The 18,805-nt window shown below is 45.3% G+C and overlaps 1 protein-coding gene and 1 pseudogene across 2 annotated transcripts in view; both read left to right on the plus strand.

Annotated features, from left to right (window-relative positions):
* Nucleotides 1-748: 748 nt before the first annotated feature.
* LOC124507179 (bcl-2 homologous antagonist/killer-like) lies at nt 749-1,384 on the plus strand (annotated as a pseudogene).
* Nucleotides 1,385-9,612: 8,228 nt separating this feature from the next.
* GLRA1 (glycine receptor alpha 1) overlaps nt 9,613-18,805 on the plus strand; it is an 82,937-nt gene continuing 73,744 nt past the window's right edge. For both annotated transcript variants that reach the window (XM_047073533.1, XM_047073543.1), the window contains exon 1: nt 9,613-9,668. In XM_047073533.1, the coding sequence (XP_046929489.1) occupies nt 9,613-9,668 (56 nt within the window). The remainder of the gene's footprint in view (nt 9,669-18,805) is intronic.

The following is an 18,805-nucleotide window of genomic DNA, read 5'->3' on the forward strand; positions in this document are numbered from 1 at the left end:
GGAAAAAAAATCCATTGCCTTTAAATGACAAAAACTAAGGCCTATAGCTGACTTTTCAAAGATATTATACTAGACAGAAAAGAATAGAGTGATATAATTAACAGTACACTTCCAAATACCTCTAAGGATCAAAATCTAAAGCAGGGAAGATACTAGAAAGTATTTTGAACTGAATAATAATGAAACCATAACTTGTGGGATGCATCTCAACTAAAGCTCAGGAGAAAAGACAAAGTCTTAAATATATATTAGAAAATAAGAAGGAGGGGCGCCTGGGTGGCTCCGTCAGTTAAGTGTCTGACTTCGGCTCAGGTCATGATCTCACGGTGCGTGAGTTCCAGCCCCGCATCAGGCTCTGTGCTGACAGCTCAGAGCCTTGAGCCCATTTCGGATTCTGTGTCTCCCTCTCTCTCTCTGCCCCTCTCCCGCTCGCACTGTCTCTGTCTCTCTCAAAAATAAATAAAACATTGAAAATTTTTAAATAAAAAAAAAAAAGAAAAGAAGAGGGTTAAAAGTCAATGAAGCATCCATTTCAAGAAGCCAGAAGAGGGCCAAGCTGGGGCAAGCAGAAGCTGCGTCCAGACATCGGGACTGCACTGATACCTATTCCAGAAAGCTGGGCCTGGGCACCTGACCCCCAGGAGCAGCCGCTGGCCCCTCAGGATCTCTGGCCTTGGCCCCGTGAGCCATCCCAGGCCTGGGCGAGGGTCCTGCCAGGCTAGCGCTGCCCTCCACTGGGACCCAAGAAATGGCATCCGAGCAATGCCCAGGTCCTCCCAGGCAGGAGTGTGAAGAGACTGCCCCATCTGCTACTTCGGAGGAGTAGGTAGCCTGGGACACCGAGGAGGTTTTCCGCAGCTATGTTTTTCACCATTAGCAGCAGGAGCAGGAGGCTGAGGGGGCAGCTGTGCCTACTGACCCAGAAATGGTCACCTTGCCCCTAGAACCTAGCAGCACCATGGGGCAGGTGGGTCGGCAACTCACCATCACTGGGGACAACAACAACCAGCACTACGATTCAGAGTTCCAGGCCATGCTGCAGCGCCTGCAACCCACAGCAGAGAACGCCTATGATCTTTTCACCAAGATTGCCTCGAGTTGATTTGAGAGCAGCATCAACTGGGGCCGAGTGGTGGCTCTCCTGGGCTTTGGCTACCGCCTGGCCCTCGACATCTACCGGCACGGCCTGACTGGCTTTCTGGGCCGGGTGACCAAACTGGTGGTTGACGTCATGCTGCGTCACTGCATTGCCGGGTGGACTGCACAGAGGGGCAGCTGGGTGGCAGCCCTGAACTTGGGAAATGGCCCCATCCTGAACGTGCTGATAGTTCTGTCTGTGGTTCTGTTGGGCCACTTCGTGGTATGAAGATTCTTCAAATCATGACTCCCAGAGGGACCCTTTGGGGTCCTAGCTGAGACCCTTGCCTGGGCTTCAGCCAAGCCTTCTCCCATCACCTCCCCCCTCCCTTACAGGGGTCCCCCTCAAGAATACAGAAGCTTTAGCAAGTGGGCACTCCAGCTTTGGGAGGGCCCTTGCCTGGGGGTCAGTCAGGCTGCCAGGGGTGCCCCAACATTGCATGGTGCTAATGGGCCCCCTCTCTGGGCCCCATCCTGTCAGAGAGGCGATATAGCCTTCTTCCTCAGCTCTCTGGGACACCCTCAGCCCTATCTATTGGGCACTGGGGAGATTCACAACTTGGGGAAGCAAGAGGCTGAGAGTCACTTCTCCCCTCAAAATTTTTAACGGTTATATCTTTATGTAATACCCTTGGAAGGACCCTCCCCCCACCCATTCCCACCGCTCTGCCCAAGCCAGGAAGTCTGGGGTGTGGGGGTTAGTAAACTACCCTGTGTTCCCCAGGATTCAGCTGTTCTAGAAGATCAGAGCTCGATTGCTAGGCCTGGAGCCCAGTCCTGGCCCTTCCTAAGCTCTCCCCCTGCTCCCACTCCCCCCCCACCCCCACCCCATATCACATTTGCAGTGGACTCGCAGAGATTCTGGGCCTCAGTATGGGGTAGAGATGAAGTTGGGGGCACGGACCAGGGCTGTCAGAACCTCATCAGCATCCCCCAAGCCTGCCTCCCAAGATCCTCAGTTCTCTCCCTTCCCCTCATCTATTACCACTTAAACCCAACCTATTCACTACAAGTGAAGCCCACCCTGCCCCCATCACTCCAAATAAGGAAAGAGGGGTCTTGGGTAAGTGGAGTGCTGAGGTTCCCTCCTTGCCCAGGTACAGAATTTGGTTTGTTATTGTCAGGGAAAGAGGGTAAGGAACTCATCTTGAGGTTTCTGAGAAAAGAGCTGTTAACGCCACTAGGAACCCCAAGGTTGGGATCTTCCCTCACGGCCCGGGTACAGTGTAATCTGGGGGTGTGGATGGGGAAACTGTGAGTACTTGAACTCTACCACGACCCCCCACTCTCCACACTCTTCACCTGCCTAAGCCCCTCCTGTGGGTGGGGTGGGAATGCCTTGTCTATCTTGCACAGTCTAGAGGTTTGGGGGTAGATTAAGCCACATGCAGGGAGGGGATGCAGACAGAGCCCACTGGCCAGCCCCCACCTTCTGAGTGTGTCTGAAATAAACTGCAATCTCTGAAAAAAAAAAAAAGCCAGAAAAAAAAATTAAACAAAAAAATGCGAGTTGAGAGCAAAAAGAAAAGGAGGGAAAAGAAAGAATAGAAAACAAAGATACATAACATAGAAAATATTTTAAAGCTGGTTATTTGAAGTGACCAAAAAAATGGCTGATCCCCTAGAAAGAACAATCAAGAAAAAAGAAGTACAAATTATTGTATGACAAACAGACAAGAAGACATCACTACAGATTCTAGAGACTAACAATGTAGGAGGATTATGGCAATTTTATGCAAATAAATGTGAAAAATCATATTAAATGGACACGTGCCTAGGAAAAAAATGCAACTTACTAAAACCACCACAAGAAGTATCAATCTTAACAGCCCTATATCTATTAAATAAATTGAATCTGTAAATAAAAACTTTCCACTAAGAAACCTCCAGAAAAAAAAAAAGTTAGCGAGGGGGAGAGCCAAACCATAAGAGACTCTTAAAAGCTGAGAATAAACTGAGGGTTGATGGGGAGTAGGAGGGAGGGAAGGGTGGGTGATGGGTATTGAGGAGGGCACCTGTTGGAATGAGCACTGGGTGTTGTATGGAAACCAATTTGACAATAAATTTCATATATATATAAAAAAGGAAACCTCCAGGCCCATATGGCTTCATCAATGAACACTTCCAAACATTTTAAAAAGAACTAACACCAAATCTTATATAGATGTTTCTAAGGAATAGAAAAGAGAAAACATTTGCAACTTGTGAAGAAGCTACCACAATCTTTATACCAAAACCTGAAAAAGACATTTTTAAAAAGGAAAGTTATAGGTTAATGCCCTCTCATGAACGAAGATGACCTCGTTTAGCCAAAAGCAAGCAAAATAAAAGTAATAGAAATTAGAACAGCAGCTACCTTTGGCATGCAATGACTGGGAGGGAATGTGAGGTAGGCTTCGAGGATGCTGGTAACATTCTGTATCATTATATCGATAGCATCCATTTTATGAGTAACTTAACAAAACTTATGCACTAATACATGTGTATTTCCATTTGAAATGGTTTTTAAATATGTAATACAAGAATCGCCTTCAACCAACACTGATCATGACCCATTTGCCATAATTCCTAGCACAGAGAAGGTAGTTAATCAATATTTGTTAAAAACCAAATGAACAACTCTTTTAGTAGAGATGCAAAACCTCAGCACAGTGTCACACACACAATTCGTGTGCAAAATATGTGTACTTTTTAAACGAATGAACCTCTGAGTGAAGGTATACCCTCTGCCAAGCCTTTTTCATGCCAAAACTCCTTGTGGAGGCAGTGAGAGACCCAACAAGAGGAACTAACTGGATAAACATGAAATAGGAGTTAAGGACAGACAGAGCAGAAAGTAGGAAAAAAGAGACTGAGAACGTTTGATGGAAAGATAGGAAAACAGCACAAGGAGATGATGAAAAGTCTCACGTGGATGTCAAGCTGCTGGAACCCAGGATATACATATAGACTTGGCTGCAAAACTAAATTGGGGAGTTTCTGGGCAGAAAGCCAGGGGCTGATCAGTCTTGAGATGAGGCCTTTCTTCTTCACCGATCCTACCTCCTCTTCCTTTATTTTAGGTCTCCGAATGAAGGGGTTAGGAGCCAGGACGTGAGAGATGGGAGTCCTGAGTTCTAGATCCTGCTTTGTGGTGATACCTTAGGCCAGTCATTCCAATTTCCTGGCTTCTGTGTGACTAATCAGAAAAATGGAAGGAAAGGTCTCTCAATATTTTATGCATCCACTCCTTATGACTAAAAAATTCTCCCAGGGCCACTGAGATCTCCCAAGTACTTCTGAGGTCCCTTCTTTAAAGCACAGAAAACATACTGTTGCTTTGCAATTCAGAAGAAGAAGAAGAAGGAGGAGGAGGAGGGGGAGGAGGAGGGGGAGAAGGGGAAGAGGAAGAAGAAGAAGAAGGTACCAAGTTCATTCTCTAAGTTGGGTTGGGAAAGGCTGGCAGTAGCCTCCAGCTCCTTGGAGGAAAGGCTTTTCCATAGTACTATTTGAAGACCCATATTCATCATAATACTTCAGCACAATTAGGCAAGCTGCTTAGTTGCTCCAAATATCTGTCTCTCTTTACAAAGTATCATTGAGGCCTGTCAAAGAAGTCTTGAGACACCCAGCCCTCTCCTCTGTGAATGTCATTATGGTCAGAGACTTGGCACTGTGTTAATTACATTAGCTGGTTCAGGCCTGCGTAATCTCACCTGATTAACACTATTCCTTCCTCTTTCTGTCTTCAGGCCCTCTGCCTAAATCTTTTTGTTCTTCTTTCACTTATTCACTTATTCATCCTGGCAAGAAATATCTACTGAGCTCCTCCTATGTGCCAGGCACTGTGCAGGTGCTAAACATATCATCAAGAAGCCAGGTAAAGTCCCTTCCTTGTAGATTTCCTTTACCTACCCTTCCCATGCCCTTCATCTTCGTGGGAGCAAAAAATGGTGGAAAGACCCTTCAGCTATAATTAGGTACCTGTATTCTTGTCCCAACTCTGCTACTGGTCTAGGAGGTGAGTCACTGAACCTCTCTGGATATAATTTTCCTCTTCTGTAAATAAAAGTGTTGAACAAGAACAGTCTCTAAGACTCTCTCACATGGACTTTTTTCAGTAGCTTCTAACTAGTATCCTTGTTTTCATTTTGCCCCCTCCCTCCCTACACATTTTATTCTAAGCACAGTAGCCAGACTAATCTTGTTAAAATGTTAAGTCAGAACTTGTTACTCCTCTGCTCGAAACCCTCCAATGGGTCTCACTCAAAAGTGAACCCAGGGGTGCCTGGGTGGCTCAGTCGATTAAGTGGCCGACTTCAGCTCAGGTCATGATCTCACGGTCTGTGAGGGCTGTGAGTTCGAGCCCCGCATCGGGCTCTGTGCTGACAGCTCAGAGCCTGGAGCCTGTTTCAGATTCTGTGTCTCCCTCTCTCTGCCCCTCCCCTGTTCATGCTCTGTCTCTCTGTGTCTCAAAAATAAATAAATGTTAAAAAAAAATTTAAAAAAAAAAGTGAACCCAAAGTCCTTACTATGCCCTGGAGGTAGTGTATGCCCCAGCCCCCAAGCCTTCTCTAACCTGGTCCTCTCAACTTCACTCACTCCACCCAGGCACAATGGCCTCCTTGCTATTTCTCGCACACTCTAAGCATATTTCCCTCTCAGACTCTTTACATTTGCTTTCTGCACTGCCTGGAAAGCTCTCCTTCCCCTCCCCCCTCCCCGAGGTTCACATGGCTCATTCCCTCACTTTCTTCAGTCATTTGTTCAAATGTTTTTCTTCTTTTCAGAAAGCACGCCCTGGTCTAACCACCCTATATAAAATAGTGCCTCTATATCACTCTCTGCCCTGAGACCACTTTCTTCTCTTTAATCCTTATGATTGCCTAGTACATCATAAATTGCCTTTTTTTTATCTTCTGTCCCCCTCCACCGGGAGATACACTCCATTAGAATGGGGATCTCTACCTGTTTTGTTCCCTGCTATATCCGCATTCCCTAGCACAGTGACTAACACATAGTAAATGCTCAATAAATATTTTGTGTCACTAAGGAAAGAATGAATTGACTCTAGTAATAAGTCTCAGTATAGGTCAAAGTGTATTCATACTTGGAAGGGTTCAAATCTGGCTACCTATAACGGGCCACTCAAGTATTGGAATTAGGCTACACAGCATACTTATCATAAGAAATGGACCATCTGCTGAAGCAAACTCATTCCATTCCATTGAGATTTCTGTTTCATAGCATGGTAGTCACAATAAGATTAGACCTGAATGCCATTTCTTCCATGCAGCTTCTTGTGATGAGATGAAGGGATGTTACTCTCCCTGTTTGACTTAGGCCCAAAGAGATTTGGTCATTTACCCAACATCATCCAGCCTTTTTGAGGCAGAGATAAAATAAAAACATAAATCTCTGACCTCCAAGCCTGCAGGTAGTTTCGATAGTGACCTACAACAAGAGAGAAAGATCCGAGTATACCGCTTATGGGCATAAGAAATACACGAGATATGGGGTAAAAAGTGTAGATTCGCAACCATGAGGAGATTTCCCCACTGAACCTCCAAAGTGATTTCATGTTCAGAAGTTCAAAGCACTGTTTCTCTTACATACTGTCATATCCCCAAGGCCCAGCACACTCTTACTTCATGTATGCTGATTAAATAAAAGTAAGGGCCTACTAGAAAACAGGTGCCCCCAGGCAATAATTACTCTCATCTCCAGAACAGCCCAAAGCCTTGGAGCCAGTCACACCCACTACAGCAGCAGCAGCAGCAACAACAACAACAACAACAACACACACACACACACACACACACACACCACCACATCCCTTCAAGGAAAAGAAAAAGTAACTTCTACATGCTGCATCCCACCTGCCCACACAATCGCTTCCTAGCCAGGTAAGGAACAAGCACAAAGTTGTGACATCACAGTTTGTTTCGGTACCTTCAGGGGTACAAAAATGTCACAGATAGGTGCATACATATATGCCTTTGTGGACAGAGACCATTTACAAACACAAATGTGTAAATACACATATGCACCACACATTTGCTTCAGAATTAGGGTGGCTACGGATCACAAATCAATTTGTACACACAGAAATATACACGTTTGTCTTGCCCAAGCTACTCACAAATGTACACAAATGCATTCACAAGGATAATATTTACGTCAAGGTATTACTGTGAGAAGTAGATGACATTATGGGAAGTGCACACTAGTACCTGATACATAAAAAGTATGCTAGTAAAGGTTAGTGATAGATATGGGTAGGTAGGTAGATAGATAATATAAATTTTTATCAGACTCCTATGAAAGTCCACCTTTAAAGCAAAATTTCCTTTTCAGTCACTACTCAAACTCATGGAAATTCTAAGCAGCCCATTACTGTTCCAGTGTGTGGAAGCCAATAAAAGAGAGTAATGTGGGGTGTGTAACAGTGGTGTGGGGGGTGGGAGTGGGGGAAATCCCTGTTGGTAGGAGGCTGGAGAACAAAGCTTTCCAGGCTTCTTCAGGGAGAAAACCTGGGCTTGGAGAGACCTGAACTGTTAAGAACTATTCTAGGGAAAATCAACCTCCAAAAACTCAAAAGAAGGCATTCCTAACGCTGCTGAGAAAGAGGGAAGGGTTGTCCCCACTTGGTAGGCTAGGAGGGAGAGACCCCAGAGTCCCAGCCAGTTCAAATCAGCCAGAAAATCCTGCAAGGCTATAAATCCACTAAATTCTGGGAGCTTGGAGAAAATCTGATTAACTCCACCTCCCCAGCTGGGCTCTAGAGTGAAATCTATAGCTAGCTGGTTTCTGAGACTCAAATAAGATGGGAAAGAGAGAAGCAGGAGGAAGAGAAAAAAGGAAGCAGGAGTGGTTAAGTACTAGATACCTGTGTGTATAGCTTGGCTCAATCATTGTTTTGGAACAAGACACAGCTCTCTTAGGCTCTGTTGCCGTAGCTTGTGAAATGTAAATAAAACTGTCTCCTGTCCTGTTGGAAGACTGCATATCTTCCTTATCTCCCCTAAGGGCTCCAACAGTGAGGCCAGGACTGCTCCCTCTGGACCCTGGGAAGTGCTCAAGGAATTTCTCCTGTATTTTCCCATTGCAGTGGCCCAGGGGAAGAGAAGCAGTCTTTTATGGGCCAGACGTCTTTTTGAAACCTCTCCTTTACTTCTGTACCAAGTATTAAAACTTCAGAGCTCTAAAGAAACTCAGGGATCCGGTTCAATTCTTCCCTTTTAAGATGGTATGCTGAGCCCAGAGGCAGGTCCGAACTAGGACCCGTGGTGTTTGTTTTCCTCACATACAACTACATTCTTTAAGTATCAAGGCAATATTTTAAGAGACCTCAAGAGATTAACTCCATAATCTCCCCCACCCCACCGCCCGCTTGCAAAGGAAAGAAGAGTCGAGGATCTCGTCCAGCACTTTAAGCGTTAAACTCAACCTAGAGTCTAAAACGCGATTGGCCAAACACTGAGAAAAGATCTGGTTTTCGCAGCCGTAGGCCAATGAGCACCTCGAGTGGGAGGGTTTGAAGATACTAAGGAGTTTTTCCCCCCTTTTTTTCCTCTCCACCCCCTCCCATCGGCCTTCGCCCGCCCCCCTCCCAGCTCCCATGCCGCCAGTTTGTTAAATTAATGCAGTAAGAAAGTCTGAAGATCTGAGGGAGTCCTGGCCAAAGGAAGATGGGCGAGCTCAGAAAATCGAGATGCATCTGAAGCCCTGGGCTCCTCAGCCCCGCGGGGTCGCCATGGACCCTGACAGCCCCTGAAACTTGCCCTGAGCTCTCTCATGCCTGCAGCCCTGAGCAATGGGACACCTTTCCTGCAGCGATCATAACTTATTCGGCGGGGACCAGAGAACAGGGATCGCAAGGCGACAACAGACTCGCACGCAGGCAGGGAAACGAGATTCCGGGACTCGGTCGCGATGCGCCAGCCTGGCACATTCTCCGGGATTTAACTGAAGGCAGCACCGTCAATTGCTTCCCCTGGCCCCTAGCCCCCTCAGGCCAGCCCAGGGGCATAAAGCCCTGCTCTCTCTACCCAAGATGCTCGCCCAATCTAACGGTCGGAGGCCAGCGCTCTGATCGCCACAGAAGATTTTTTTCCCTTGCATGGAGCTGGCCGTTTAAACAGAAAAACAGGGGTAAAAAAGAAAATATACCCACCCCCAAACGTGCCTCCCCAGCGCCGCAGGGAGCCAACAGACAAGCTGGAGTTTAACAAACAGCAATACTCTTCGCGCTCCTGAAAAGCAGGGCTGGACGCTCTCCGTGGTGCTGAAACGCTTCACGGCTGCCTCTGTCCGTGGTACCTACAGCCCCCTCGTTCCAATTTCCCCTGGGGCTCTCCCTCCGCGCCCCTGTTCTCCACCTCCCCTTAGCATCTGGATTATTTTTTCAATAGCGCTCGCTGGTTTTGTAAGTGCCAATTTGAAACATTTTTTACCCTCATAACTCGTGGACTACAAAGCACAAGGACCTGAAAAATGTACAGCTTCAATACTCTTCGACTCTACCTTTGGGAGACCATTGTATTCTTCAGGTATGCAATTTTCTACTGACCACATCGCTGTAATGGAAATGGGGGAAAGGAGCACTGAGGCTGACTCTGTCCGTTACCCCTTCATTTTGGGGGGAAGGGGCTGCTGTATACCGCTGCAATCGGGTCCTTCCATCCCCCGCTCCCCCACCCCACCCCTCCCGCAGGGTGTCTGGCTTGTGCGTGGAGGTCTGAGACAGTCGCTGCTCTAGCAGCTGTTTGCCTGTTTTTTTGTGATTTGTTTGTCCTTCCATCTGCTATACCCCCGCCCCATCACTGGCCCCCAGCCCCTCTGCATATTGGTTTTCACTGGGCTGAGGACTTTAAGGGGAAGCTTTTGGAGTTACTCAGTTTAATTAGGACTGCATTCTCTCTAACCGCAGTGCCGAAAACCTCAGCTCTCCCGTCTGGGAGCCAAGTGACAACTAGCGGTGACGGGGAAGGTTGCACTCGAGCTCACTGGACACAGAACATTTCATTTTCTCTCCTTTTTTGTTGTTGTTTTCTTTTTCTGCGTGGGGCGGGGGTGGGGGGAGTAGGCTGAGGCTTAGTGCTTGGAAACAATAGTGTTATGACCTCAGGTTGTAAAGCCCTGAACTTGGGTGCAGAGTGGATCTACTTAGGAACAGATTCTGGGAAAGATTTCCCTTTAGAAACTTTGACTCCCTCCTCTCACCCACTCACCTTTCCGAACTCTTACTTTGTTAGCTGCAGATCCTGAACTGATGGACAATTCTTGTTTGTTTTGTTTAATTTATGTCCGTCCCTGAATCTGTAGCTGAGTTCCCTCATCTGTTATCTCTTCAGGTTAAAATTTTCTGCCTACAGGCTTAGCATTCTATGTTAGTACAAGTGAAAAGTGAAAAATCACCCTCTTCAGGAAGCATTGAAATAGATAGTTCTTTTGTAAGTGGGTGAATCAGCCATCGTCAGAGATGGTTATGATAAATTCCATTTACATGAATTGAAAAAAATTATTCTTCCTCCATGACCCGCAGGGATCATTAATCTTCCTCATTTTAGATACCTGCCTCTCATGTTTTACCATGGCACTGTATTAACAGCCATTTGAAAAGCCCACTCTAGGTTATTTTTAAAAATAAGTAACCACCAAATATTATTCTCTCCCATCATAAACCAGCAACTAATTATTGCTTTTCCTTTTAACATTGTGGAGAATTCTGCATATGAATTGTTGGTTTGACTAACCTGTCGGTTGGTTTATTAAATGAATGACTCCTCCCCCAACCCCGGATTATAAGGGTCTATATGTGAACCTCTCTTCATGTCTTTCTCTTGAGATGGAGAAAAGACCCCCTCCTTCCCTGAGATACCCAACGCCAAAGCTTCTAATCTCTAGTTCAAATAATATTTTGATAGGCCATAGTCCTGCCCACAGCTCAGAATGCAAATAGTCAGGGAGTCAGATAGAATGAAAAAGTGCAACAATCCAGGGCCCTGTGAAATGTAGCTACTTTATGGAGGAAGGGGCAGGAAGTATCCTCTTAATATCAAATCCTTTCTCCCCTACATACATATAGAACTGTAAAATGCCGCGGAGGTGGGGTACTTGGTAACATTTGTATGCAAATTGATTCTCTGTTTGGCTTACCGAGACAGAACTGAACCAGAAAGATTAAAGAGCAAATTAATAGGACCAAGCACATCACCTCCCCCCACCCCGCCACCACACACACACACCCGACTCCTTTTTTATTGATGAACAGTACGTTTGATTTTCTTCTCCCCGACATTGTCTTTCACAAAAGGGAGACACGGTCTAAAAGGTTTGCATTGTAATCATTTCGAGAAGGTGATGAATCCACTGTGCTAATTCTTTAAGTAAACTGGTGGTAGCCCATCAGGAAACATCACTCTACATCTCCTTCCCCTACATGTGTCAAGGCATATCTGAGCTACAATGTGTATGGGATTCTGTGTTTATAAGGAAAGAAAAGTCATGACTCTGGAGAGCTGGGAAGGGATTGGTACCACTGCACTTTCAAAATATAGGAATGACTACATCATCTGAGGAGTCAATGTTGTTTCAGAACTGTTCTGAAACATAAAATAATGAAGCTAGGAATTGAACTCAGGAAATACCCTCAGCAATTTTTCAGAGAGATTGGAAAAAAAAGGTCAAAAGGAGGGAAAGTATTATCCTTGTGTCATTGGCACTTTCATTTCTAACTCTCTCATTTTTTAAATTTTAGGTGAAAATACAGAAGCATTAAAATCTGGGGACTCAATAGAATTGTATGTGGGGGTAAATGGAGACTGGCAGCCTAGCAGGTTCCATGTGAATAACCCTTTCTCCCCCAAGGGACAGGCACCGTGTTGGAATGAGCCAATCCAATCATCTCAGGCACCCAGGTACTACTTAGATTAAATGATGCCAGCTGCTCACCTTGTTGGGGGAAATCTGGGGGCTAGAAAAGGAAAGGCCATCAATAACAGAAGTGCTGCTGCATTAGTACATCACCAGCGAAATGGCCATAATGACAGTAAACAGTAAAACAAAACAGCAGTCGAAGTGAGGCAGAAACCTCATATGGTGCCAACACAGAGAACGCATTGAGGCCTTCAAAAGAGCTGACGGGGAGAGAGACATAGGGTACCGGGACACAAACAGCATTGCAGTGCTCATCAACTGTGACCCCATAAGTAAAATGAGGTGATTTGGCTGAAGTTCCTCCTTTGGTATTTTAAAAGCCTATGGTTCTAAAACCATGAGTGACATCCTAGGATTCGATAACCTAAATTTTGTCTCTTTGTTTGCAGTTGGAGATGGGGCTTTATAGCCAGACTGGCCAAAAATAATAGAAAAAGATATGGTTTTTGGGGGGTTTTTTAATGGTAGAAGCACATTCCTTTCAACCTCCTTTGCAAGCCAAAGGGAACTTGCTTTGATTCACAGAACGCTTACCTTCTAGCTTATGGCTGGAAAGGCCCAGGAAGACCCCCAACATTTTTTATCTTCTGGGTAATTCATAGCATGTAACTGTGTTTCTCAGTCTCGGCACTACTGACATTTTGAACTGGATAATCTTTATTAGGAGGGCTGTCCTGTGCATTGTAAGATGTTCAGCAGTACCGTGGCCTCGGTGACATCCCCTCCCCCCAGTCATGACTATCAAAAATGGCTCCAGACCCTGCCAAAAATCCTGGGGTAGGGAGTGCAAAAATTGTATGCACTTGAGAACCACTGGTATTGAATGACCAAATTCTTAATCTGCTGTTCCGATGTCCTAATTACAATGGGGAGAAAAGTCTAGTTTCCTTGAGAACATGCCCCCCATGAACCACACAAATCACCCCAATGAAGCAAAAAGGGACCTAGCTCATGCTTGCAAAGGGAATAAAGGGAGAGGAGATAAACCAAGTCTAACCCATGGATGGTTTTGCCATGTTTCCTTGCACAGGGCTTTGTGCTGAATATGACACTCGTTTGTTAAGAAAGGTCACTAAAATCTTGAAGGAAAGATGTTTCTATTCACACAAGGGTCAAGAGAAACATGGCAGATAGATTGTTTCATATCTGGGTCCTGGAAACCCACCCAGTTGGAAGGTAAATGAGTTTTCTTTTGAGATGCCCCCTCTGGATCTCTTCCTCCCAGTAGCATAGCTGTATTTTCCCTCAAATCTTACCCGCTGCATTTTGGGCACTGCAGAAAGCATTTAAGAGCTTCTGAAATGGGCCAAGGACTTTTTTACCGAGGAAAGAAGTTCCTTGGGCAAGCTTGCACCAGGCCCAATCAAACTGTCAGTCTACCCTCTTCTGGGGGCTTAGGAACCTTGAGTAAGAGAAAAGAAAACATCACATCTTTTATTCCCAAAGGATAGCTTAGATACGGCCCCTAGGCTGGTAAATAGAGTTATGAATTGGCGCATAACTTCTGTGTATTTGCAAAACTGGTGATGACCTATCAGGGGATATTTAGGGAATTTATCCCTGAGACCAACTTAACTCCGAAAGAGGTTGCAAATGTGGTGCAGTGGAGAAAGCAGTTAGGCTAGGATTTGAAAGCCCCCTGTTCTAAAGTGAGCTCTGCTCCCATCCTGCAGCATGGCTTTCATAAGACTCTGCATCATGGGGACTCAGTTTGCTTACAAATCAACTCAAATGACTGATTCCAACACCCCTATGTTGCCTCCAGCCTGGGATAAGGTCTTTGTGAAAGACAGAGGCCCACACCCACAAAGGCTCAGAATGAACTTGCTTCAACACTGACGCTGCCTTCATTTCTTCACTAGGCATTTATTTATCATGTATTTATGTGTCCAGTCCCAAACTCTGCACTCTATGGGGGACACGGAGGTAACAGATGCCACAGTCCCTGTCCTTGCAGAAAGAGGAGACACTGCTCCCTTTAAAGCTACATTAAAAACCTCTTTCCTTCTTCAGAGGGCCCGCAGAGCTCCTCTCCCGACAGCCTGTGTACGCGTCCTGCGACAGCATCGCATTTATGTGGGCGTCATTAACTTTATTTCCTTCATCAGCTGGCAGAAGCCAGAATGATTTTTAAGACGGATGGCACTGTCTCCCGCCTGGCCATCTTGACGCTATTCTGCAGGTTTTCTGCTGCTTTAGGCAAAGCGGACTTGGCCCAAAGGGCAGGAGACCTGGGATCCAGAATTTAGCTAGTGGCCTGACCTTGACAGGGTTCCATGACCTTTCTGGCCCTCAGTTTCCCCAGCTGTAAGATGAAGGGAATCAACACATCAATCTCTCTAAAATCATTTTTAACTGTGCCAGTTAAGAATTGTCCTCCTCCAATCTCCATGATAGAATGTTTTTGGTTAAAAATATTGCCTCATATTTCAATTGTTATATGAAGTAGTGACATTGCATTATATGCAGACTCAAAAGTCTGAAAGAACTGAGGACCTCATTAAGCAACTTCACTCTGGAGGGTTATCACATTCTAGATACGATTCTTAACAAATCGCATGGATATGTCTCTCTCCCCCAGGAAGTGCTTTGGACGATGAGAAAACATGGTGTTTGATTACTGTCCCCATAGATCTGAAGAGGAGCATGAAAAGAGACCAAAAGTTTCTATACTTTTATCAGGGATTCTTTTTCGGTTTTTTTCCTCGCCCATAAAGTCTACGCTTTTAAAATTTTGCTAACCAAATCCTATACACCATTAACTTATTTTCCCCATTTTTATTAATCGAAGGCATCCATAACTGCCTTTGATAATGTTCAGAAATACTAAACATCATGGTATGGACAGTGTCGCCACACTGAGTTGACCTAAGAAAAAAAACAAAAGCAAAGACACGTGATGCCTTTTAGTTAGTCCATAGAGCTTTGTCAGAAGTAAATATGCAATTTGTTAGAGTCTCTGAAATGTTTAAAATGGATTCCGAATCCTCATTACTATTTCATGAACCCCATAGGTATCCAGGGACCCCATTTGGGAAACATTAAATTTGATTTATTCTATATAGCTCCAAGAGAAGAACTGGAGCAAATTAATGGGTAATTATTTTACTGTACACACACACAAATTCTAGCTCAATGTAATTTGGAACTTTCTGGCAGATTTGTCAAGTGGTGCAATGGGCTGCCTCAGTGGTAGCAAGGGTCCCTGTCACCGGAGGAATGAAGGCAGAGAAACCCACCTCCCATGAGAGATGTAGAAGAAATCCAAGCTGCTTTTGAGGATTGAGATTTGTAATTTACTGCAAAAAAAGTAAATGAATGCAGGTCAGGGCAAATCTTTACGATATTTATATTCCCTCTTTTCCTGATCCCCAAATTACCCTCCGATCTTTGTAAGCTCTCTGCGTACACCCTAAACACACATTCACTCATAACTTTTCCTTCTTTAAAATGGACTGGTGACGAATAAATTGGGCAATGAATACACACACACGATGCAACAAAGGATGATTAAAAGAAACCACCTGGTTATGTAAGAGGCTGGTTTTAAGAAATGAGAAGGACCTCAGACTAAGAAAATGTCGGAGCCAAAAAAGACCCCTAGAAAATGCACTGGTCTACAGACAAGTCCACAGGCACGGCTCGTGTTCACAGGACCGATGGCCTGTATGGCTGAAGGCCTCTCGGCCCCGAACTCCCGCTGTCCCTTCTGAACCAACCCTCTGGTAAGCCCAACACACAACTGCCCCCCCATAGGGCCAGCTAGCAAATGCATTCAGAAAGCACGTTAGAAGGGAACAATGCCCTGAGATGCTGAGGAGACGGACTTATACGCACAGTGCCTATGCTTTGTAATGCAAGCTCTTTCTTATGAGGGGTGCTGAGGCCCCAAAGCCTTTGAAACTCCTTATAAAGGATCACTTTGTGGTTTTCTGAAGTTGATATTGTCCGAGTCTCCCGAGGCTAATTCAGTGCAATTAGATTACCACTCTCCGCCTTTGGATTCGGCTGTTTTTCAGTGTCCGTTGCTAAATGAGTTTACCGTCTTAACAGGGAGCTGCTGACAGTCATTAATCCCAGCCGTGAAATGGGCAGCGTTCTCTCTTGCTTCGTGTACTGGGCGACCCACAGGCATCTAGAGTATAAGCCTCTACTCCCTTCCTGGCAAGGTCCGTCCTCAATTTCCCTCCCATTCACCCCCAGAAAATCACACTTTCCCTTCAGCGAGTCTTAAGTACCAACAGAATCATGGAAACTTAAGGCAATTCTAGAATTCAACAGCTCTCCAATCTAGCAGTGAGCGGCTTGTCAAACGTAGAGTTTCCTACCATCGTACCAGACTACTGAAACAGGATCCTTCAGGCGGGGGACCCAGAAACCTATAATGTTACCAAGAGTCTCAAACTTTAGTGTGTGTATGAATCACCTGAGAATCTCAGTTAGATGCTGATTCAGGCTCAGAAGGTCTGGGCTAGGGGTGGTGAGAGTCTGCATTTCTAAGAACCCCCAGGTGATGCTGATGTTTCCATGGACCAACAGTTTGAGTAGCAAGGTTCTAAATGATCCTGGCTAGGAACCCCTGACATAGATCAACCCTTTTATTTTGCAGATGAAGAGAGGATAAATAACTTCCTTAAGGCTACAGAGTGAATGGCAGAGCTCCCAAGGTCCTGTGGGATTATGTTCGTCCCCCAAACTTACTTCCCTGCATGTCATCTCTAAGGGCTGTGTGCCCTCGACGCTGCCACTGCACTTTCCTTCCTTTGGCACTCTCACACGCTGTCCTCCCTCACAGACACAAACCTCAGACAGCTATCCCCATTCCCTAACTGGTGGGTGGCCTGGGCCCTGAAGTCCTAGCACACCAAAAGCGCCCATTTACGCAGCCGGGCACTCTAGCCATGTGATGCTGAATAAAGAGAAGGGGCACCTGAAGAATGGGCTTTAAATCCGGGCACCGGGGGTGGGGGGTGGGCGGCCTAGGACGTAGCACTGAGAGTCTCTCGGGACTGATAGAGGAAGTAGATCAAGGTGATGAGAGGGAGGAAATCTGTGGTTTCTTTCTCCAACGATGACCCAACGTAACTAGAGTATTGTTTAGGACTCCCAGATGTTCAGACACCATTGCCCCATTCTACCATCTGTCTGACCTCGGGACCACGTCCTTCCTTCTTCTCTACCCCCTTTGACCTATTAACCTTTCCGCAAAGCACATTATGATCGTATACATCAAATAAAGTGACTGCTATGATCTTCGGCCTTTGCGAGCTGCGTGTTGATGGCGGTGTGCTCAGTTCTGCCACACTGCCCGGCTCCAGAGGAATGAGGCAAGTCCGCTGCAACCCTGGCTGCCGGGCAGAGGTGCAGCCCTCTCTTACAAGAGCACTTCGCAGTTTAAGGAGCGTTTCACGTTCACGATCCCATGGGAGTTTCCCAATCACCTTAAAAAACAGATACGAGACAGCGGTTACTATCCCCATTTTAGAGTTAAGAAAACTGAGGTTTGGAGAAGTGACTTGCCGAACACCCTGCTGTTACTCTCAGGGTAAATCCAGGGTTCAAATATAGATCTCCTTTCTCCTAGCTCACCACACCGCCATATATATATGCAATATATATATATATATATGCAATATATATATACATATGCAATATATATATATGCAATATATATATATGCTATATATATATATGCAATATATATATATGCTATATATATATATATATATATATATATATATATATATATTCCTAAGCCACAGCCCTGGGGAGCCGGGGCGTTTATCAGGCTAACAGCCCTCACCCTCTGCCAGTGGGCTGCAGTGGGAGGGTGGCAGGAAGCTCCTGAGAGGAGAGCTGGGAATTTCCCATCAGGCCTTTAGTTCGACAGTCATATTCTTCTGATTCTGAGCCAGATACGGATTTCCCTTTCTCTGTTCCTGATCATTTTTAATTGTACAATATAGGCATATATTCTCTTTTCAAAAAAATCTAATACTAGACTTAAGCTTAAAACTCCCCCTTTGATATGATCTCCAGGTCCCTCCCAGCTTTATGTTTCCTTAAGGGGTATTGTACTTGATCATTTTTATTCATATATGGGTGTGCATGCGTAGACGTATACATACACACATGTGGGTATCACTATTGAAATATATACGTGTAGACTATCATTTCAGGGAATTATATTGCCTACATAAGTCTGCAATTCATTTCGTTCGCATCTCCACAGGTCTTGGGAAGCTTTACCTGTTGAGGCACACAGCTCACCTCATTCTTTTAACTATTGCAACCATTTCATGTTGTGTGTATTCCATTGTTTTCCAGCCATCCCCCCCACTGATGGGCATTTGTACTTTTTTTTTTCTAAGTTTTCCACTGCCTTCAGTGCTGCAATAATCACAGTGTACCTACATCTTTGTGAACACATGTGACATTTTTCCAGGCAGATAACAAGAACAAGAAATGGAACGGCTGGGGCACAGAACATGTGCATCTTTTATGCTAATAGATACTGCAGTCTGCCATTCCTTTCTTCCTGAATCTTCCCTCCTCGCTCTCTTGTGCTGCTCCCTCTCAGCCTGGGCCGTAACAATGCACTAATAATAGTTGTTACTATTTATTGAACATTTATCAAACGCCAGGTACTGTGCTAGCAACATCACATGCCTCGTCTCGTAAGCCCACAAAAACCCTTAGACAGAAGTACTAGTATATTCCCATTTATAGGTGACAAAACTGAGGCATA

Source organism: Lynx rufus, unplaced genomic scaffold (assembly GCF_022079265.1).
Source record: "Lynx rufus isolate CCGP_SWC_20201006 ecotype Redwood Valley unplaced genomic scaffold, mLynRuf1.p SCAF_1, whole genome shotgun sequence".
NCBI classification, from domain to species: domain Eukaryota; kingdom Metazoa; phylum Chordata; class Mammalia; order Carnivora; family Felidae; genus Lynx; species Lynx rufus.